The sequence below is a fragment of the Malania oleifera genome, chromosome 9 (genome assembly GCF_029873635.1).
Source record: "Malania oleifera isolate guangnan ecotype guangnan chromosome 9, ASM2987363v1, whole genome shotgun sequence".
Classification (NCBI taxonomy): domain Eukaryota; kingdom Viridiplantae; phylum Streptophyta; class Magnoliopsida; order Santalales; family Ximeniaceae; genus Malania; species Malania oleifera.
Genome location: NC_080425.1, coordinates 87,341,236 through 87,364,809, shown reverse-complemented (window position 1 = coordinate 87,364,809; position 23,574 = coordinate 87,341,236). Strand labels below are relative to the sequence as shown.

Sequence of the window (23,574 nt, the reverse complement as noted above, 5' to 3'; positions counted from 1 at the left end):
CAAAGGAGTTAACAATATTTTTTAAATGTACCAATAAAGCGTCCTATAATTACCATTCAATTGTTACCATGAAAAAAAATTTACGTAATCACAAATTTTTGGATTCGAGAATTCATTTATTACTACTTAAACCAACTCGTGCTTCACGGCGGGCATACATATTTACTTCAATAATTAGTTTTAACAATAATATTAAAGTTTAACATATTATTTTACATATTTTATTCATTAGAATAGTGAAATATTTATAAATTTAAATGAATAATATAATATTTATAAAAATTGCACATAATATGTAAAATTTTAAAAATGTTATGGGCATGTACATATCATATAAATTTATTTCCAACATACCAATTTAAATGTAAAATTGATTAATAATAATAATAATAATAATAATAATAACTCTATTGTTCCTATTTATTCATGAAGTTAATTAAATATTTTTTTTTTGCTTTGTAAGTATGGAAAAGAAAAATTATTATTTAAAAGATAAATCACACCTAAAGGTAAAACCAACCTTACTACTCAAACTATTGTCTTATTCTCTACTGTCTTGTTACTCGAATTATATATTTATTAACTTGAGTCGATTCGATTTTACTCGAATTCGAGTCCAAATAAACTCAATAATATTACTTGAGTCAAATTTCAAGTTGAATTAAACTTTTTAATTTCATTTTTCATATTATATATGCTATATAAAGTATTTATTTTATAAATATATTCAATATGACATACATATTTTTATACATGTAATATTAAATTATAAGGGAATCCTATTTAAATTTTATGAATTTATAGTCCAATTAAATTTGAGCTTAATAATTTTAAAAATAATCAAATTTCAATTGATTTTTTATCTCAATAGTTTTGAGTCAAATAAAGTTTAAATAGTTTACTTAAGGTGGAGTACACCCTAATCTCACATTTTCCACGAAGCAAATTCCAACTCTCTCTCTCTCTGGGGTACTCGAGGGTACAACAGCAGATCACGCGAGCAGTTCGTGGCTTGGCCCAGGCCACGTCCGTGCGTCCATGCAATGGCTACGTGTCACGACAGAAGCCTAAGTGAATCCATCATCGTGTACGTTGTCAACACGTGTTCTGTCAAAAGAGTCAGGCTGACTTTCTACCACCTTCTCTTCCCTGCTTTCAATGTATATTAAACTCAAAATTATTATTCCCTTATCATCCCAGCAATCAATTTCCACTCTCTCTCTCTCTCTCTCTCTCTCTCTCTCCCCTCCCAAGGCTGACTTTCTACCACCTTCTCTTAGATCAAAACCTGTAATATGCTTGGGTTGTCTAATTACATAAAAGTAGTTGAAGTAGCTTCGTAAGATGTGAAGTGTTTAATTACAGTGGATTGAAACCCTTCGTTGATTTCAAAATTTAGAATCTAAGATGTATTTAGTAAGAGAAATGAGCAAGCTAAACTTATTTATAAATATGCTGACACTCACTCTTCCCTAAATGGTTCTTTACATTAGTTTAGCACTAACAGTGAAAAATCTAAAATTGACTAGAGAATGATACTCTCATTTTACATAAAAGCATTGACATACTCAATGACTTCAAGGAATTGGTGATTGTCTTATTGTATAGTAAAATGATTAAATTACACTAGTATATAATTTCTCATTGTCAGAGGTAAAGTAAGTTGGTAAAATGGAAAAGTGCTTCAAGTGTGTTTTGTAATCGTACAATACCCTTAAAATTAAAAATAAAGTTTTATAAAACGGCTATAAGACTGGTTATGTTATATGGATCAGAATGTTGGGTAAGGAAGAAATAAAATATTTAAAAAGTAAAAGTTGTTGAGATGAGAATGCTTAGATAGACGAATATTATACTACTGAAAGATAAAATGTGACAACTCGAATATTATACAGCGAAAAACCTCAAATATATTTATATCGAAGTACTAAAAACCTCATTAAAACAATATTTCCAATATCATTCATCCTAGGAAAATTTTAAAATATACAAAAATAACAAATTTAATATTTAATTTAAACTGTTCCTTCTAATCCCACCCATGCTTCCGCTACATTACTCTGATTTCAACTATGCTCTTCAAGGTATCTGAAATGTAATATAATAATGGGGTGAGACACCTCTCAGTAAATAAGGATTAAATTATTATCAGTGTATGACTAATAATGAGCTTTGGTGAAAAGTAATTTAATCATAATTTTACTTTAATAAAAATTTCATTTGAAATATGTCAATCACATATATAAATAAATATCCGTACTTTCCTTCAAAACATCATTTATGCCTATTAAAGGCCATAATCACATAAATACCTAAATATATATAAAAGAACTCCTTTCAGCGAATGCATGTCATGTTTAACCTCCATGACCGGACTATGTGATCCAAAAACTGGACTTAGCATTGGTTGACCGACCAAAGCTAAATCAAAAGTCAATGTCTGTAAGTGCGATTTGCCTCACATCCTGATCCAGAAACAGGTGTATACTCCCCTACTCAGATCAAATCCACTATCCACCGCCAACATTTTCACAATAGTGTGACTGCACTAATATACTCATCTGTGGTAACGGTACCGAACATCCACCACATTTGGCCAATCAGGGTTTTTAGAACATATTATTACATCCACCACATTCTTATAATATTCTCACCATTTTCCGAACATAAAATTTGTGATAAATCTCATCATTATTCCCAATTACACACGTAACAAATATAACACCGTAAAATTCCAAACATACTTAATTATGCATTAAATAAATTAAACTCATGTCACACGATGTATATAATAATTATAATTTCATAAATTACCTGAGAAATTCTCATAAATATATAATCAGTAAATTTAAATAAACGAGCGGGTATGATCAACTCCCCATATTTAAATTTAATCCCCAACATATTTAAAAACCTAGATATAATCAAATTCCCGCAATTTAATTCAACTCAGACATGTATTTAAATTAAACAAAATCCGTATAATTTAATTTAACTCGGGTATATATTTGAATAAAACCAATATAATTAATTTTTAAAAATTAATTTAATTCAGACATATAAATATAATTAAATTCACGTAATCAATTTAAAATAGACATATTTTAAAATAAAATATGAACATAGAAATAATTAAATTTTCGTACTCAATTTAAATCAGACATATTTTAAAATAAATTCTAACATAATTTAACTCACTTACACTAACCCTAAATTGGTGCCTACGGCGTGCAAAATATAAAATCTCCCCCCGTCAAATCGTTGAGGATCGGAATTGGGATCCAAGAATGATGTTCGTTTTTCAATTTGACCGAAAATGGCATTAAAGTTGTGAGAGAGAGAGAGAGAGAGAGAGAGAGAGAGAGAGATTGCGAAGAGGGGGGTCTTCTATTGAATTCAAGATGCTTCTTTAAGCATTCTTATGTTTCTTTAACTTATTATATATTATAATATTTATATTATATTATATTATTATATTATTATAATTCATTAATTAATTATTTTTAATTTAATTTAATTTAATTTTATTATTATTATTTTTTACACTTACATGTATATTATTTTTAAGGTCATAACATAAAATAAGGAATGAACATATTTGCGATAAGTTAGGTGTAACTCTTATGAAAGACAAGATAATATAGGGATGACTCAGATGGTATGTACACTTGCATGTAAGTCACATAGTACACCAGTGACGAAGAGTGAGTTAATTACTGTGAGAGGCAGTAAAAAGGATAGGGGTAGACCTAAAATAACTTGAAAGGAGATAATGAGTAAACATTTAATAATCCTGAATCTGTTAAAATTAAAAATGCCCATGATTGCATAAATTAGCGAAAAAAGATTCATATATCCGACTCCACCTAATAAGACTTGAGGCTTGTTGTTATTGTATAATTCCTTGTTGGATGGTACAATTAAACTACACTATATTTGGAAGTTTAAACTTTGAATCTTAATTTATATTCATACGTATTTGATAAAAAATAGTAATATAAAATTATACTGAATTTTATTCATGTTTATAAAAATTTAAATTTAAGATTTAAATTACATGCTTTAGAAATTATCATATTTTGAAGAGAATAGAATTTACATCTTGTATGTGAATTAATACGTGTGAATTTGAATATAATATAATATAAATTTTTATTAAATTTCTTTTAAATTTATGCAAATTCAAATTCATGCATTTCTATTTTACTTTCCTAAGAAGTGAATTTTTCATATTTTTCTATTCTTTGTCAAGATTTTCCAAATTTCAGGAAAAGTTATTATATTTTTATGAAAACTGAGGAGTTTAGTAAGTTTTATGCTATATTTAATAAATTTTACTCTAAATTCCTAATGTGCATGAATGAATTTTAGACATGCGAGGGAGTTCCAATTGCCTGCAATCGGCTACGTGTCATGACAAGCAAAAGTTAGACATGGTGACTGTTTCGTACCGAAGGGCGTGGGGTTGACTCTCTACCACTTTCCATCTCCTCTTCTATAATAATAAATAAATGAAGGTTAAGGTATGGATGGAAGTGAAGTATGCGAGCTTAATGCGTCAGGGAGGGCATCAGCATCCATCGCAAAGGAGGGGGAATTTTTCTCATTGTTCTTGAGATGGATGAAGATGATGAAGCAAGGGAAGGGCGCACTTCCACCGAAAAAGGGAAAATTAAATAAGTAGATGTGGGAGATTGAGAGGGCACTAGACGCCTAGGAGACTGCGAGGGCCTTCGTGTTATAATTTTCAACCTTAAAAGCTCGAGAATATTATATTATAACTTTCCTAAACAGGAATGTTTTCTGCCTCGTCGCATTCATCAAATTAACACTATTATATAATGATGTGCTGTGGGTTGCGCACTCTTTTTATCCAAGAAAAAGAGAAGAAAGGGCCATACTCGGCATCGTTTGACTCCCTCCCTCCTCACCAAGTCTCCCTCATTAAATAATTCAAGATAGAGAAAATATTTCATATTCTATAAAGATTTTTAAATTTCTTTAATTTAATAGAAGTTTCATATTTCGAGATTGGTTTCCTATTTCTTTCGCTTTTTTTCCCCTAAATTTCAGTCAAATTTTAGCAAATTTTGAGAACTATTTTTTTTTTTATTTTAATCCTAAAAATTGTTCACAATCATATTTATCTATAAAGAGGTCAAGAGAATAATTAGTTTTCATTTTTTTTTATTACATAGGAATTCTAGCCACCGACGAGCCTTTCGAGCCCCCTAGTGTGGCACCAAACCTACGGATCAGCGTCTTCCGCCCTCAGGTCTCTTTAATCAGAGTAAAGTCCGAATGCAGACATGATTTCTGCACATCAATTGGATGTTCGGCCAACCAGACTCCTGAGACACGTCTCCATTACCATTCACAGTCCCCACTAACTCACAAAAAACTCTCATCATCCACGGTCCCCACTAACTCACAGAGAACTCTCACCATCCACGATTCCTACTGGCTCATAGGGAACTCTCACCATCTACAGTCCTCGCTGGCTCACAGAGCGAACTCTTACCATCCATGATCCCTGTTAACTCACAGAGTAAACTCTCACCATCCACAGGTATCGCTGGCTCCGTGAGTGTATTTACCTGAAATTGAACCTCTGATACTCTTTACTTACTGATGTCTTTCCACCGCGCCATGTCGTGGGAGCAATTGGTCTCCATTTTTATGAATACATTTGATGGTTTTGACACTTGTAACACATGTCACATAATGCACCCTTAAGAAAGAGTGAATTAGTTATTGTGAAAAGCAATTGAAGGGGTAGAGACCGATCTAAAATACCTTAGAATGAGAGATAGTGAATAAGGATATAATAGTCCTGAATTTGTTGAATAAAATTATCCATGTTCACGTAAATTGACGAAAAATAATTCATGTGACCAACTCCACTTGGTTGCCAAAACAAATTAAAATCATAAAATCTGATTTTTAATTTTTTGACAAACAGTTAAAAATTAATAATAGAAACATAAAACTCAACTTAAACAAACGTATTTTTATAATTTGTTTCTTTACTGTGAAGAGACAGAAACAAAAAACTGAAAACAATAGTTATACTAAACCGACCCTAGGTAAACTTATTTATGATCTATATCTTTAAACTTTGAAAAATATTATAGTCAAAAAAGTGATCTATTGGAGTTATAAATGGGTTAATTTTGAGTTTCTAAGAATTTGTTCAAGTTTGTTATATAGAGAAGCATATAAGAAATAATTAAACTTTTTAATATTAAAAAAATTATTTATATTTTAGAGCAATAATAAAGTTAGGGGTCAACATAATTCAATTGAAACCGAATTAAACAAATAAATTTGATCTGTTCGATTCGATTTAAATTTATTCAATTTGTTACAATTTTCATTTTCATTGAATTTTAGTTTTCAATTTTCTATTCAATTTTTGGGTTTAGTAAACCAAATTAAGAATAGTATAAACTAATAATAAATAATTATATATATTATCTAGTAAAATATTTTACATATTATATACATTAAAGTTTTTTAATCAAGATTTTTTTATTAATTAACCTAATTTACCGAATCAATCGAATGCTCACCCCTAAATAAAGTCCATGTATTGATATAAAAAGTTAACCTAAGTCTTGCGCAAAAAGTCATACTAAATTCAAACACCCCTAGCGAGAAAGTGTGCATTGCCTTTTTTAATGATAAATATTTAACAACAAAATAAAATAAATTTTGTAAATAGTGTATAAAAAACTAAGATTTTAAAATATCAGCATTAATAAATAATTAAGATATGTTGTAAATGAAATAAAGAGGAATACAAAAAAGTTTAGAGTTAGAAAAATTCAACAGTCTAGTTCTTCAGGAACTATCAATCTAGCAGGAATATTTGCAGTCGGAATATGTGATTGAGTGACCCTTTTGGTGGTCTGTAAAGACATTTGGCAATTGATTTGCAGAATTCTGCAAATGAATTATCTTTTGAACTTCAAGTTCAAATTGATTTGTGTGTGTATTTAGATTAGACAAAGTTGGTGTATTTCAACAAATTTCTTGTATTTTTAATCCTTTACCTTTTCTTTCTCCTAATGACGAGAAAACTAATTCATCAAATTGACAATCTAGGAATCTTGCTCTAAAAAGATCACCTGTTTGTAGTTCAAGATATTTAACGATAGAAGGAGAATCAAAACCAACATAAATACCAAGTCAACGCTGTGGTCCCATCTTACTTTGTTGTGTAGGTGCAATATGAACATATACAACGCAACAAAAAATTTTAAGATAAGATATATTAGGTTGGTGGTTAAACACAAGCTATGAAGGTGATAACTTGTGATATGCGGTTGATCTAATTCTAATCAAAGACGCAGCATGCGTTATATCATGACCCCAAGCAAATGTAGGAAGCTTTGATTGCATAAACATAGGTTTAGCAATAAATTGTAAACGTTCAATGAAGGATTCCACTAAACCATTTTGTGTATGAACATGTGCAATAGAATATTCAACACTTATTCTATGGACAAGCAATAGTCATAAAATGCTTTTAAAGAAATTTCACCTGCATTATCTAAATGGACAGTCTAAATGGGATGATCAAGAAAACTTGATCTCAACTTTATTATTTGAGCAAGAAATTTAGCAAAAGCAACATTACGAATTGAAAAAAACTTCTAAAGATAATTTAGAAGGAGAATGTTTAACAAGTAGTTTTCCTTGAGCACAATAAATACAAAAATAATCACCAGGTAAAAGAACTTTTTAATCCTTTAATGGATGTCCATGTATATTTTCAATAATTCGTCACATCATAATTGAACCAAGATGGTCAAAACGATCATGCCAAAGTATAAAACTTCTAAACTCGAAACACTTCTAATGCATAAAATTTGATTCAACCATCCTTATTTTTGTGAAATATAGGTAAGATGAAAAACTTAAAAATTTTTCTAATATTGTCTTCTGGTTTGAAACTGTAGATGTAATAAAGAGATATTCCATGTCTCCTTCATTTTTAGTTTCAACATGATATCAATTGCGACGTATATCTTTATAACTTAGTAGATTTCTTTAGGATCTACTAGAATACAACGCATCATCAATATACAATTTTATCTCATTTGGAAACATAATGTGAACTCTTCCAAAGTCTTCTATTACATTTACAGAGCCAGATATTGTATTAACATTAATTACAGCTAATGTTAATTGCAAGAAATATTTTTTAACACGAAAAATTGTGTGAGACGTGCTACTATCTACCAAACACATGTCATCCTTCCTTTTATCTAGTTTATTTTGTATAATCTAGTAAATGAAAAATAAAATTTAAGAATTAGGAAAGATAACAAAATATTACCAAGAATATTATATGTAAAACTTTTAATAAAAAATTATATAAATTAAATTTTCAAAATAACATAAACATGAAAATAATTTAATAGGAGACATTTCCATCTCCAATCAAATGATCAAATTTGCCACTAGGATCCTCAAAAAAATCAAAAACATCAAAATCAACATTCAAATGAGACTTATACTTTAGCATCAATGGATTCAGACAAATTCACTTTAGCATTTTTTCCTTTTCCTTTTAACGATGCCTTGTAAGATCAACTAGGTCTTTAGGAGTATGACATATTCAAGACCAATGACCTTTTGTTCCACACCTATAGCAAATATTGTCATTATTTTACACTTTATTATTTTGTTCAGAGCTTTTTTTATTCTTTACTCATTTTCTTTGAATTTTTTCAGCACCTTTGCTTTCAAACTTTGAATGATGATCATCACGAGTCCAACAATTTTTCCTACCACGACCCCTTTTACCACCACAACCTCGTCCATGACCTTGAGAAAAAGTCACATTCACTTCAGGGAATGGTGTTGAGCCAATTGGACAAGATTGATGATTTTTCAATAAAAACTCATTATTTTGTTCAATCACAAGTAAACAATAAATTAGCTCAGAATATTTTATAAATTTACACTCTCAATATTGCTGCTACAAGAGCACATTCGAGGCATGAAAAGTTGAATATATTTTTTCTAACATATTATCATCGATAATTTTTTCTCCACATAACTTCAACTGAGAGCTAATTTTGAACAAGAATGAATTATATTCACTTACAATTTTAAAATCTTGTGGTCGTAAGTGTATCCAATCATATCAAACTTTTAGAAGAATTAACATTTTTTTGTGTTCATATCACTCATTTAAATTATTCCAAATGACTAATGGATCCTTAAAAGTGAGGTACTTAATTTTCAATTTTTCTTGTAAATGGTATCAAAGGAAAATCATTACCTTTGCGCGATCCTACAAGGATGTTTGATTTCCTTCTTCAACTGTACTTCCAAGATTATCTTAAGGTAAATCTTAGCATCAAGTACCCATGACAAATAATTTCTTCTAGAAATATCAAGGGCAACAAATTCAAACTTTATGAGATTCGACATTATAAAGTCATTTTGAAAACAAATAAAAATTCAAAGTTAGGTAAATATTAAATGGAAATGTCATTCTTACATATATCCCAACATAAAAATATTTAAGGACACATATTCCAAGTTAGAGATATAGTTAACATATAACTATAATTTGACAAAAAACTAAAGTTATATAGATAACAAATGTTAAAGAAAACAAAATTCTAATCTAAAAATAACGTGCTATAAATAAAATAAAGAAGAATACAAAAAAGTTTGGAACTAAAAATATTCAACAGTCTAGCTCCTGAAGAACTAGATATTACTAATCATCTTATTATTTCATTTTGTTGTAAAATATGTTCTTATATAAGCAAATACATTAGCATCCCAAAAGTTAACCACATAATGAACCATTATGTGAATATATCAAAAGTTGTAACCTATTATCTAAATAATTATCCACATAATTATACATGTTTTACAACAAAATACTTATTTAACAACTAATTTTTTAAGCAACATAATAAAATTATCATATCTCGTCATTACAGTTTTAAAAAAATAAAATTATTTAATAACTACTTTTAATATCAATGTTATAATCTGGTCATTAATGATTGAAAATTTTGTGCACTAAAAAGTAAAAATTAAAAATAAAAACACAATAGGCGGCAAACCCAAAACTGAAAATGATGTCATTTTCGTGTGCAACCCCCTCTTTTTAGCTCAAAATATTTTCAAATTTTCTAAAAGTAATTTAACTTAAATATATATATATATATATATAAAATAAACGAAAATCTCATTTTTCATTATATTTTTCTTCTACATTATATTCTATTAAAAATGAAAGTTTATTTTATATGATTAAAAAATTTAAAAAACTAAATGTTTACAAGTTTTAAAATCAAAATTTTATTCATGAAATTGACATATTTTTCAATTTATTTCTTATTTCTCTTAATAATCAAACATGAAAATGCGAACTCCTTAATATTTTATTTTCTTTTCCCTAATAATCAAACTCATCTTTGCTTGTGTTTTCCTTCTATATTAAATATTATTAAAAATAAAAATTTATTTTAATATAATTTAAAATTAAGAACATCAATTGTGTAAAGTCAAAATTTGTTTATGCATTTGTCACACACACACACATATATATATTTCTCACTTTTCTTGATAACAAACATGAAAATATAAATTTATTAATATTTATCTTTCCTTTCCTCAATACTTTCTAAATTCCAAACATAACCTAACTACCTCTCACTGAAAGCATGCTAGACACCTCCATCTCCAACATAACTCCAACCGTGATTCCTTTGATGATTGCCATCTCCGACGCTCTCTCACTCTCTCTCTCTCTCTCTAGGGGATTTTATCCTCAATTAAAATTTTGTTTACAATACATGTTCAAGCTCAAAATATATGCTTAATTAATTTATGATATTGCTCAAATTTGGCTATGTACTTGCTCTCCTTTCCAACATGTAATCCTAATTCACCAAGCTTCTTGCTTGATGAATCCTTTTATCTCAATTCCTTTTAGCGGTCTCAAAACAAAATTTTTGATTTATAAATAGCATTTTGACTATTAATGAATACCTCATACTTTGGAAGCCCAATAACCATTGGAAACCTGATACTTACGTATGCTCCAGTGTCCCCACTCAATCGATAACCACAAGGGACAAGTACTTGCAACCATAAAACGAGATGAACACAAGGGTTAAAGGACATTGAACAGAACTCACCACAGAAAACCTAAAAAATGTCTGATACCAAGTAAAATGGTGATTGAGAAAAACACTGGCTAGAACGAGATGAACATAAGGGTTAAAGGGCATTCAACAGAACTTACCACAGTGAACCTTAAAATGTTCGATACCAAGTTGAATGGTGACTAAGAAAAACACTGGCTCAATATTACAACCAACAAAGCTCATTGTAGGACCAAAATTGGCATGAATGTGTTCCCTCTGGATAAATGAAACAGTTGGTTTCATGAAATCTTGTTTTTGGTGCAAGGACAAGAAGCCAATATAATTAGTGCTCTCACTTCTATTGACACACTCCAGAAAGAATGAGAACCTACTTTCCCAATAGACTAATAAAAAATCATACATTAAATTGAATGAGACAATTGTAGAGTAATTTTAGAAATCATCTTGCAATGTTTTGCCCTAGAAACTTCCATAAAGTGAAGAGTGGAACATTTTCCCACATTATGCATGAGAAAATTTAGGTGAACTTTCATTGCCGCAAACCAGACCAGTAAAAGACTACAAATTCAAAGCTGCAACACATATTCTCAGTATGGAATAATAAAGAGAGCATACAGCTTGACAATGGCATTCCAGATAAACCGCGAAGCTCACAAAAACGGAATATATATATATATATATAAAACAACACAACAAAACCAAGCCTTATTCCCACTAAGTGGGGTCGGCTATATGAATTATTTTCCGCCAATTTATTTTATATATATATATATATATATATATATATATATATATATATATATGGAAAATCACTAGCATGCGTTGAAGCTTAAAGGCCAAGTCCAATTCTTGGCCTCTAGAGAATCACCAGATATTAGTACATAGAGTAGTGTGTCCAAACCTAACTATGCATCAATTTGCTAGCTTTTGTCTAAAATATATATTAACTATATGACTGAATATAAAATTAAAAACTATGCCATATTCCTGGTAATGAAAACTATGGGCCGATGACAAACTAGCAGTATGTATAACAATTACATTCACGAAGACAAAGACTATAAACAACAACAATAATAAACTAAGTCTTTCAAGTCCCACTATTTGAGTTTAGATCCTTTTACGCCAATTTACACAATTGTGAGCAATTTTCTCCAATAATTTAAGGGCTATTAAATCTTTACTATCTCATTTCACATTATTTTATACTTGCCCCTACTCCTATTGCCACTTAACATTCCTCATCAGTGCATTATTTGATATGTATTGCAAATGCCCAAATCATTTGAGAGGCTCCTCCCTTATCTTCTATAGGCGTGATGTAAGACAAGAAGCAAGACCATGGGAAAATCCTCCTTGGAAAATAGTTCAAAAGAATTGAGACAAGGATTTTTGGGCTTAATTAATAGTTAATTGCGTGTTTGGTTTAATTAAGTGTATTTGGAGTCCTGTTTGTAATATTTATATATTTTAAGAGTATGTTTGTAGTCTCATATACTTTTAGGCATAAATGTGTAATTTCATGTGTTAGATTTTTTTTTTTATAATAGTGTGTAAAAGTCATGTTGTAGGTAATTGTTGATGATTGAATTGAATTAAATTAAACATGCAATTTCCCCTCATATCTCCTCTCTTCCCCTACCTTCACTTCAATTCCTTTTAATCTCTCTTGTGGCTACAAATCCTTTGATACTACCCTTACATCAAGGTGCTATGCCAAACTTACTACCAATATGTCCATTCCTTTTACCTTTTAACATTACACCACTCATTTACTTGAAATTCTCATTTTGGTGACTACATTTTGGATATATTGTTCTTAGTTACATTATGATCCATATAGCGCAATTGGTCTTATAGTTATCCTATAAAATTTACATTTTAATTTTAAGGGTATTCTACAATCACACAACACATCCGAACCACTTATCCATTTTATCCACCAACTTTAACTCTATGTATAACATTTGCTTCAGTTTCTCCTTCAACTTATATAATAGATCAAGATATCGAAATCTAATAGTACTATTAATTTCTTTCCCCTTATTTTGTGTCTAATATAGCATATCAATTATTAAATGTTCTATGTTTAGTTTCACTACCTACCTTTTTTTGCATCTTTCTTACCTCTTTATACTTTTCAAAGTTTTTCATTTTTTGTCATGTTTTACACCAAATTCTTTTTGTATTTATGGCTTTTTTGGGCATCTTAATGTCACCACCTTCTTTAGTAGCTTATATTCTTCCTCTAAATTTACCTAAAATCTCTTTTACCATCTTTCTACTAGAGCTTGTTATCCTACTACAAAGAGTGTTGCATCTACACTATCCTTGTAGTCCAACCACCATTTTAATCAATATATCTTTAAATTTTCTTATATTTTCTCCTTTTAAATTCTACCACCTAGTTTCCCAGCATTGATTTATGTTACCTTGTCTCCTTTATTTCTCAATACATGTTTCTAACACTAGAACTATCTATTGTGTAGCTAAACTTTTACCTAGGATTACTAACCTTTTAGATAAGAAAATTTTTATTTTACTTTTATTTTGTCTAGTCTTACAAGTTATTAAGTATTTCTCTAATATCAAAGCATGTGCTCAAAGTAATAAAATCATATAAAATGGCAAAATCTTAGTTCATATAAAAAAACTCATTTTCATCTCCATATGCATTTCCTCTATATATCCTCTAATAACTTTTATTGTCCTTTCTAATGTGTCCATTAATTATGAATATTTTCTCAATCTCTTATATCCCTAGTATAATACTATTCCAATCTTTCCAAAATTGTTTTCAAGGTTTTTTGTTAAATCTATTTGAGGAGCATAACCACTAAGAAATTTTGGAAATCAAGGGATTAGTTATTTTTTGTATATTCTTAATTATTTCATTTAACATGTAATAAGAAAAGAATAGACATCCCCATGATAAAATTTGAAAATAGTTATTCCTGGTCTATTCCTTATCATGGACTCATAAAATGTTTCACATTCTTATTTGCGTTATAATAACAACATAGTTTCTTATATAACTAAATATAACTAATCTAGTAAAACTAATCCATTCTTGAGAACAGGCATTCTACAAACCAAACGTAACCTTAGTTCTTGAAGGCATTGTTATATTAATTTTTCATCTAAGCATTATAATAACAATCTCCACATTTTTACCAAAAGTTTCTCTATATTCTATGTTGCTAATCTAACACTCGTCGCTAAACTAACTTCTTTACTTGTCCATGTCTAAAATAATGCGAGAAACCTAACATATTTGACATTGCGATTGAGCACCAACATGGTTTATCCTAGGCATTTTTTGCTATGCATGAATTGCATAAGCGCAACATATCGCTCATACAGGACGCCCCAACGCATAATCAATAGATATCTAACAAGTTTTATGTTGATTGTCATATACCTAATGCAACAATCCTTTACCAAGCTTATGACCAACTGCGCATGAAAAGATTTAGGACATTGGGTGCATCACATCCAGTTAAAATAAGCCTATAAATCCAAGTGAAGTTCAAAAAATAAGCTTGCAAAACACCTGCCTTTCTAAAATCTCAACAATAATATTAAATAAAATTTTGACCCAAGTCAACCTTATCAACTCATCTAAATACAAGTGGATTCAAAAGAATCAATTAATTCTCGAATGGTGTGGACTTCCTAAAATGTAGCCCAACCTCCAATGTATTATATACCAAAATCTATTGAGATTAACCACATCTTGCTCTCATCATGCTTTTTGGTAGTTTTACTATACTAGCACAAGAAAAAAGGAGCAAATTAGTACATTTCACTCCAAGATTCACAATGATCAAAAAAACATTTAATAAAAAAAAAACGACACAATTCAGAGCAGTTGCAAATTTAAAAATTAAAAAAAAAAATGATCATTTTTTAAAGTGCTTCGATAGATAAATCTCCATTACTTCATTAATAAAAAAAGGGGGTTGGGTTCACCACCGTGTGCAAGTAACTCTTTTAAATCATCCGTCACACTTTCAAGCAATACATTAGATTACAACAAGCTACAATTACAAACAAGGCATAAATTAGTTTTTGCTGACATTTCAAAATGCTTATAACCAATCTCAAGGACTACAAGCAAGCTCCTCATCTCCCACCAATCCATTTCTTTTCATCCAAAGAACATGTGAACTTTAAAAACTTAGCTTGGAATAGGCAACAATCTAGTTTGCAAAGCATAATCCTATAAATGAACAACTGAAAATGCTCTTGTTCTACTAATGAAATTATAAACCTGTTATTTAAAAACTTTTTTGCATCTCATAAAAATGATAATCAAACCCATACATATGCATAATCATTCCATCAACTTGACCCTCCCCTGTAGTCTGGAAAGGAAATAGATGCCAACAGCTTAATAAAATGCAAGAATTATTTTCTTCCAATAATAAATTTTGTTAATTTAAGTTTTTCTTGTAAAATCTATATTTTGAATTTTCAAAGTAATTAGCTAGTGAATTAAATATTACAGGATTTTATTTTATTTAGGGAGTTCACTCTTAGTTAGGGTTTCTTTCCTTCATGTGCCTATAAATAGGATTTTGTTATTTTGGATCACAGTTAATTTTTCTAATTTAAGTTTTTCTTGTAAAATCTGCATTTTGAGGTTTCATAGTAATTAGCAAGTAAATTTAATATTACAGGATTTTATTTTATTTAGGAACTTCATTCTTAGGGTTTCTTCCTTCACGTGCCTATAAATAAAATTTTGTTCTTTTGGAGCACACTGCCATGGCCCTCGTGGATAATATAGAATTAACTGAAATTGAATTCCATCTTTTTGCTTCCCTCCTGAATTAACTAAAATTGAATTCCATTTTTTTCTTCTCTCCTCTCCCTTACTCTTCTCTTCCCTCTTCATTCCTTCTTCTTCTTCTTCTTCTTCTTCTTCCCTTTATCTCTATATCTTCTCTTTAGCATGTGCCAAGTGGTATCACAACCAAATCTAACCCATACTCACAAGAACTAACAAGAAGCCCTTGTGTTGTCTGATATACCAAATTTGTTTCACAAACCTGAGAAGAAAATTGGGCAACCAAGGAAAAAAAATGACACATAGAACCAGCTATTTGATCTGATCTAGTTTTGAGAACCAACCCACTACATAAACACATACACAATGAACTCCTATACTCGGTTTCAGTGCTCACACTAATGATAGAATCTCGCTCCCCTCACAATAAGACCTCAAAGTATTTAAAGATAAACTTCAGTTTGCTTTCCATTCATAAATAAAATTATCGTACAAAGAAAAGGAAAAAGAAAAAACAAAAATTATAACCCATGGAAATCAGTCAAATTGTCATAAAAATTTCCACAAAATAATACAAAGAGTATTTCTAGCTCAACTTCTTAATATAATTGCATCCACAAATTACTCATCCTAATTTTTTTTCACTTCCTTTCTATTGAGAAAACATAGGTGTTTATGCACATAATATGCAATGAATGCTTCTTAGATACTCCAAATCCTCAAACCTCCTAGGCTAAGCACTTCCCACTTCCAGCTCCCACCCAGCCACTGCCCTCAATTCATGCTTCCAAGCACAAACCCACATCACAAGCCACAATTAAGGCTTCATACATGTTCCATTGTCATTGATCCTATTATTGAGCTTTGCCACGAGAGTATTGTTGATTTTTTCTATCATTGATCTCATTGATTATTCACCATTGGACTATCATTATCAGCACTGCTTGGGATCTGACTTCAAAGGACCATTGACATGCACTGTTACTGCCCAATCGCATGCAGGTGACCCACGATATCAATCCAGCTGTTTGTCTTGACCAGATCCATTTTGGTTTATTCTCTGACCATTTTCCTACTGCACTTGTTGGTTTGCCAATCTCCAAAAGAGGCTCCATGGTCCTCTTTTGTTGGTTGAGAGTCTTGTGACTACACATCAAGGTGCTTATCACGCCATCTATTCTAGTTATAGGCGTAGATTTTTTGAGAATTTGATCTGGGTTGTTTTTTGTTTGGCTATAGGGGCCACCCAATCCTTGTCCATGAATAACTCAACACATGGATAATTAATTTTAGTATTTTTTTGGTAGTTGAAATAAAAATGATAATAAAGGAATATAGAAGAAAATAGGAAACAAAAGAAAAAAGTCAATTATTCTTTAATTTGCTAGTTATGTGCATTATTATGCGAAGCAATTAGAGGTTTATTCCATGGATATATCCAATTCTCCTTAACCATATCTACTGAACTTTTTTTAACAGAATTTTACCTCCATTTCCCTTTCTCCTCTCTCCTGCAACAGAAAATCAAACTCAGGTCCACTCAACTAAGCCTCAACCCCACCTGTTTAAGGAGGCTACCAAAACAAAAAAAGGTCTACAAGTTCCAAACTCTCCAGGCAGACCATAAAATGACAGAAGTAATTCCAAAATAAATGCACCATGTACCACCAATTTTTCAATACAATTTCCATGTACCATTTTGAAGACAAAGAGCTCAGATCACACAGCATATACTGCTGGCAAAACTGCATGGCCATTGTCAGACAGCCACAAGATGCAAAAGGGGCAAAGGAAAAACTCAACCTTAAAGATCATTTCCCTTTTTCTGGAAGGTTGTGCACTAAAAAGAGTTCTTACCTTTTATAGTTCATCATGCTTCATAACATCTTCACCTGCAGTGCAAAATGAACAAGATGTAGGACTTCAAATTTCCATAAGTGAAAGGAAAAATAGAAGGCATTTCTAAAATGTAACAACCACGTTTTTTTGGGTAAAAGAAGAGCTCAACAAGAGGAGAAAAAAGAAACAGTACAGAAGGGAATGAAAATTCCTCTAAAAGAAAAGGCCAAGAAAAGTATGTCTTTACGACAATATCTACCGACAGCAAACTCCTGTTTCAGTTCTCATTTCTAAGATCTGCATTTTTTTTTTCTCATCTTATTCCATTCAATCAAACAGAATATGGAGGGAAAAGGTAATTATAAAGGAAGAAAAAGTAGGTGGTACTACTCAAATGATATGGGAGGCAGATCCTTTATTGAAGTATTTGAAGGAAACTAGACTTTTATCTTCTATATTCTTGGACGTCAGACTCATTTTCATATACCTCAAATATATGGATGAATTATGGGGATTCTTTTTGTTTACAGATTTTGCATACTTTTCATGCAGAGAACTGCATGGTAGGCACTTCTTGTGATTAATGATACATAAATGTATCAAAAAATTTCACAAAGTATCATCCCAATTTTCCAATGCTCCAAAAAAATCAAATGAGAATCCACAAGGGCAAATATGTAAAATAGTATTTATCAGTAAACATCCAATTTCTGCTAAAATGATTGTCCAGAAAGGTTGCAATGCAAAGTTTAAACAAAAAGGAATTTTGGAATCTTCCTAGTGTTGTACTGCTACAAATGAGGAGGGCTTATTTTTTAGTATGGCCAGTGCAGAAGGCTCCCACCAACTGAACTTCTAAGGAGGGTGGTCTGATATACCCAGCCTTATGCGGGCAGGTTGTTTCCAAAACTCAAAACCCACAATGCCCAAAAAGTGCCAAGGAAAATTATTTTCTATATGTCTAGAACAATAAACTTTCATACAATGTATCTCAAATAAAAAAAGTTTCCATCATTCACAGTGCTTTGCCTGACCTAATTGGACTCAGCAACACAAATTCTGTTCATTCATTCACTTTATCAAGACATGTGTGCACTCGGTTGACCTCAATTACTCACAAAATGTTGAAATTAATGACTGAACTGAACCTCCCATATTGTATTACTAAGGCTGCTCTTAGGGTTACTTCTTTACACCAACAAATAATGCTAACACATATACTATCATCATTTCCCACAAAACATGCAACTGTGGGGCAGGCGCTGCTATTGTCATACCTAGCTTGTATGCATGGAGTTAATGCATAGGAAGCATAGCAGGCCATGATGATATAATAAATAGACAGTATGTACACAACAATAACAAGCCTTAAGTCTCATTAAGCGGGTCGTCTATATGAATCCTTTTCTGTCAATTCACTTAATCAAGGACATTTTCTTAGACTAACTTAAAAGCTGTTAAATCCTTCTTCACTACCTCACTCCACGTTACTTTAGGTCTACCCTTCCCTCTTTTAGTGTCATTAACAATAACTAGCTTGCTCCTCCTCAGTGGCGGATTACTTGACCTTCGTTTCAAATGCCCAAGCCATCTTAGCTTATCTTCTACTAGTCCTATGCCTAACTTACTGCAAATATGTTCACTCCTTAATTTATCCTAAAAAGTTATGCCACTAATCCACTTTAGCATGTGCATTTTCGGTCAATTTTACTTTTTGAATATGTTGTTTTTTAGTTGTCTAGCATTCTCATCCATATAGGCATTGCAGGTCTTACAATCATCATATAATTTTTTTTTATTTTAATGGTATTCTACGATCACATATCCCACTCGAAGCACTCCTCCATTTTAACCAACCTGCCTTAACTCTATGTACTACATCCTCTTCAAGTTCTCCCTCTGCTTGCATAATGGATCCAAGATATCGAAATCTACTAGTGTTTTTGATTTGATTATCAAGTTTAACCTTATCCTAAATATTCCACCTTAAATGGTTGAAATTATGTTTATATACTCTGTCTTGTTTCTACTTATCCTAAAACCTTGAGAATCTAAAGTTGTTCTCCATAGTTCTTATTTAGATTCTATCCGACTCCCACTTTCATCAATCAAAACAATATCATTTGCAAACATCATACACTATGAGATCTTGTTTTGGATCATGTACACCTATTGTGATTGAAAATTCTTTATTCTCTCCTCTTACAGTCTTAACTTTAGTCGTTAGTCTATCATATGTTTTCTCTAAGTCAATAAAACCATATGCAAGTCCCTCCTCTTTTTCCTGAACTTTTCCATTAATCTTCTTAGTAGCTATATAGATTCTATCAATCTCATTGATTCTCTGAAACCTCGTTTCTATTATTATTCTTCATTCAATTACTCTTTCCCACAGTTTCAACGCATGACTCGTAAGTTTAATTCCACGATAGTTTTACAATTTTGATTATCAACTTTGTTTTTGTATGAAAACAAAATACAACTCTCAAAAGCCACATCAAAATGCTTTTCTTGCCTTCATAAATTGGAAAAAAAAGTATTCTTAATGCACAGGTCACAGATTGTAACACATCATTTGTTCATAGGCCAAAAACTGGGATTCCGCTAAAGAAAGAGGGCATCTTTTTCCTCCTTTCCTCGACAAAATAAAATAAGGCAGACATCTGAAAAGATTAAATTAAAAGGTAGTTCTATAACAATTTGACAATTAGAAATCAAGAATAGGATCTGACCTGAAGACATCTCTTGAAAGAAAAATGATATCTCCCTAGTACTGGATAGAGGAGAATCTGAACCATGAACACAATTCTTTTCTGAATCCAGCCCACACATGGCCCTGATGCTGGAAGCAAAAGCAGAAAAAAAACAAGAGGAGAAAAGCAAAGAAGGGAAATGGAAAAATCAAGTGAAACCAAGAATATGAATTTGAACCACATTTAGCAATTCAGAAGTCAAGAATTCCACCCAAAAAGTTCTACAAAAAAATTTGAAATCCCTAACAATATATAATGGTATGATTGGGAAACTAAAAATAAAAGCATGCAATAGAGATTACGAAAGGAATTAAGATGAGTAAAATAAACAACCTATGAGGATGGGTAGCCTTAGCCTTGCTTGTGTCAGTTGGTCCAATCAAAGCACGCCAATCAGCGACAGCATTCTCCTTCTCCAAGACCATAATTAACACTGGACCACTAATACAAAGTCGGGTGACACACAAACACGCACACGCAGAATATAAATATGCATATATGCTTGTCAACAACTCTTTAAGATGCATATGTTGCCCTTGCAACCTTATTCATTCTAAATATAAATATATATTGAAAACAAAGAGCCCAGCAGCACATTAACTGACTACCTCCGTAATACCAAACACAACATCTTTCCATGGATGTCCACCCAAATAAAGGTTTGATCCCACAAGAAATTGAACCCCAGGCATCTAAGTTGATGGCTTGTCCTTACTACTAGACAACCTTGCAAGGGGTATTCTAAATGTAATATAGTGAAGTCTTTAGAGCTATAAAGTATCATTATTGCGTTGTCACCTTAACAAGTGCAGACAAAAAATATTTGAGAAATAATAATACTCAAAATATTAAAGGGTATACTGTGATAAGGGTAGAAGTAAGTACGTTGGGGCTTCTACTTTATGAAAACAGACAAAATTCCAAAAACATCATTAATGCACAACACTACACTAATCATGGAAGACAAATTTGATAAACCATGATTGTGAAAATTTTGAATTGCCACGTGTGAACCGCCAGATGGAAGACGGTTGATATATAACTACACCTTTCATGCTTTTAGATCTTAAAAATTTTTGCAAAAAATAAACCAAAAATATTAGAACATTTGTGTGCACATGTGATTTATATAATAATCATAAATTAATAGAAAATGCAAAGAAAATATGAAAGTTCAAAAACCAAATTCTCAAACTTGCTTGCTCTGCAGTAGTTTGTTAAAAAATAAAGTTGATGAGGAACTTCATAAAATAATAATTATGTATTAGGTCAACCAATTCAAGAGTCATTCTTCCCATCTCAATTAAATTTGAAAGCTCAAACATATGGAAGAGAAACAACTTATGACCTAGAAAGACCAAAAGATACCTTGTCATGTATTTGATAAGGCTTGGAAAGAAGCTCTTCAAAGAATGCTCGGCATAAAAGCTTGCAGCCCTATCCTCATCAAGTTGAACTGTGATTTCCTTGATAATTTCAAAGCCAGAATCAAAAATAACTTTCTTTATCTCATCTGTGTGGTTACCCAATAATCCATCAGGTTTTATCATGGCTAATGTTTTTTCCTTCTCTATACTTCCATTGCTTGAAGATCTATTTTTGAGGAGCAATCAGAAATAGTAAACCAGTAAGATAATTAATACAGAACATCTATATACTGAAAGAAACTACTAAAAAATAAACAAAAGGCAATAACAACACTAGCAACCGGACTTTCACCGAAAAAAAAAAAAAACACTAGCAATAACAATATAGAGCAGGAAATCAAAGGAAACCATTGAACAAAAAAAAAAAAAAAAAAACATTAGCAGCATCTTACAATGAGGACATACAAAGACCAATAGCATTAAGAGCATAAAAGAAGTTATTAACCATCAAGCTTTTCCAGATAAAAGAGAAGCACTAATCTGAAAGGGAGAAACAAAAGCAGGAAGAATGCTACAGAATGGAAAGTAGATTACGAGCAGCTTGAAGGAAAACGAGAAAAATAAACACAACAAACCCAAGCCTAAATGCACAAAAATCTATCGCAGAGCATTAAAATCAAAGCCCCAAATGATACAAAGATTTCTATTAGCAGACTTATCCTATAGTAATTTCAAGCTACTGACTCTAAACTTGACATCTGCCGTGCATCTGCCATAATACAATCAAGTTCAGAATCCGTAGCTTTCAACATAAACGAACGGATTGAAATTCAATAATTCATATTGTATTTGACTGAAATTACAGCCGAGTGAAACCTCCACTAAATTGAGCCTAATTCACCGATTCTGGCTGGGCGAGCAAAAATCTTCATTTTTAAATGACATAAAGGAATGCAAAACATAATTTATTTTCTGCTAATTCCTTCGACAACTAAGAAGATAGGAAGCCCTAGTTTCGCTCACCTGACAGTGAGAGAGACGGAAAACAGAAGGAAGAAAACCAAAAACAATGGCACGAGCTGATTGAGGCGCAGAGTCATCTCCATTTTTCGAGCTCAGGGAGAGAGAGAGAGAGAGATGGGGCACGAGGAGCCAGCACCGGAGTACAGACCCTTCGTCTACATAACGCGCTTCCGGTTCAGCCGCGGAGCTGTGTACTCGATTACTAGCTCGCTTTTGGTCATTCTAAACTTTTTAGAATTATGAAAATATATAAATGTGGAAACACTACACTGAAAATGAAACACAAAATGTGGAAAACCAACAATTATAAAAAGTGCCCATACCCTTTATATATATATATATATATATATATATATATATATAGATTTGTGCATATTATCTAGATGTAAAATACAAAATGAAAATTTTCATTCATGATAATTTGTTTCGAGTCCCCATTTTTTTTTTTTTACACGTGAGCATCTACTTAGAAAAGTTAATTTTTAAAAATAATTTTAAAAAAATTGAGGAAAGGACGTTTTTTTTTTTTAAAGGCACCATGAGGAGAGGGTTTGTTAAGAAAATTTCAAAATGAGATCTTGATGATGAGAAAACATATTTCAAAAAAAAGAAGGTTTTGAGGATATTACAAAACTTAGGAAAAAACAAATTTC

General features: G+C 31.1%; 1 protein-coding gene across 11 annotated transcripts; it reads right to left on the bottom strand.

The window, feature by feature from the left end:
- Positions 1-1,887: 1,887 nt before the first annotated feature.
- LOC131164367 (probable nucleoside diphosphate kinase 5) lies at positions 1,888-23,251 on the bottom strand. Of its 11 annotated transcripts, XR_009139255.1 has the most exons (7): positions 22,922-23,229; positions 21,900-22,124; positions 20,865-20,972; positions 20,511-20,620; positions 17,797-17,831; positions 9,296-9,400; positions 1,888-2,088 (listed from the first exon to the last, which is right to left on the bottom strand). XR_009139255.1 is itself a non-coding variant. In XM_058121503.1 (6 exons), the coding sequence occupies exons 1-5, from the start codon at positions 23,002-23,004 to the stop codon at positions 17,800-17,802; spliced, it is 558 nt and encodes a 185-aa protein (XP_057977486.1). In that variant the 5' UTR covers positions 23,005-23,229; the 3' UTR covers positions 1,888-2,088; positions 17,797-17,799. The 11 variants fall into 11 exon arrangements, 9 of the variants coding, with proteins under 9 accessions (XP_057977486.1, XP_057977488.1, XP_057977485.1 ...); XR_009139256.1 differs by lacking the exon at positions 20,865-20,972 and having other exon boundaries at positions 22,922-23,181; XM_058121503.1 differs by lacking the exon at positions 9,296-9,400.
- Between the last annotated feature and the right edge of the window lie 323 nt (positions 23,252-23,574).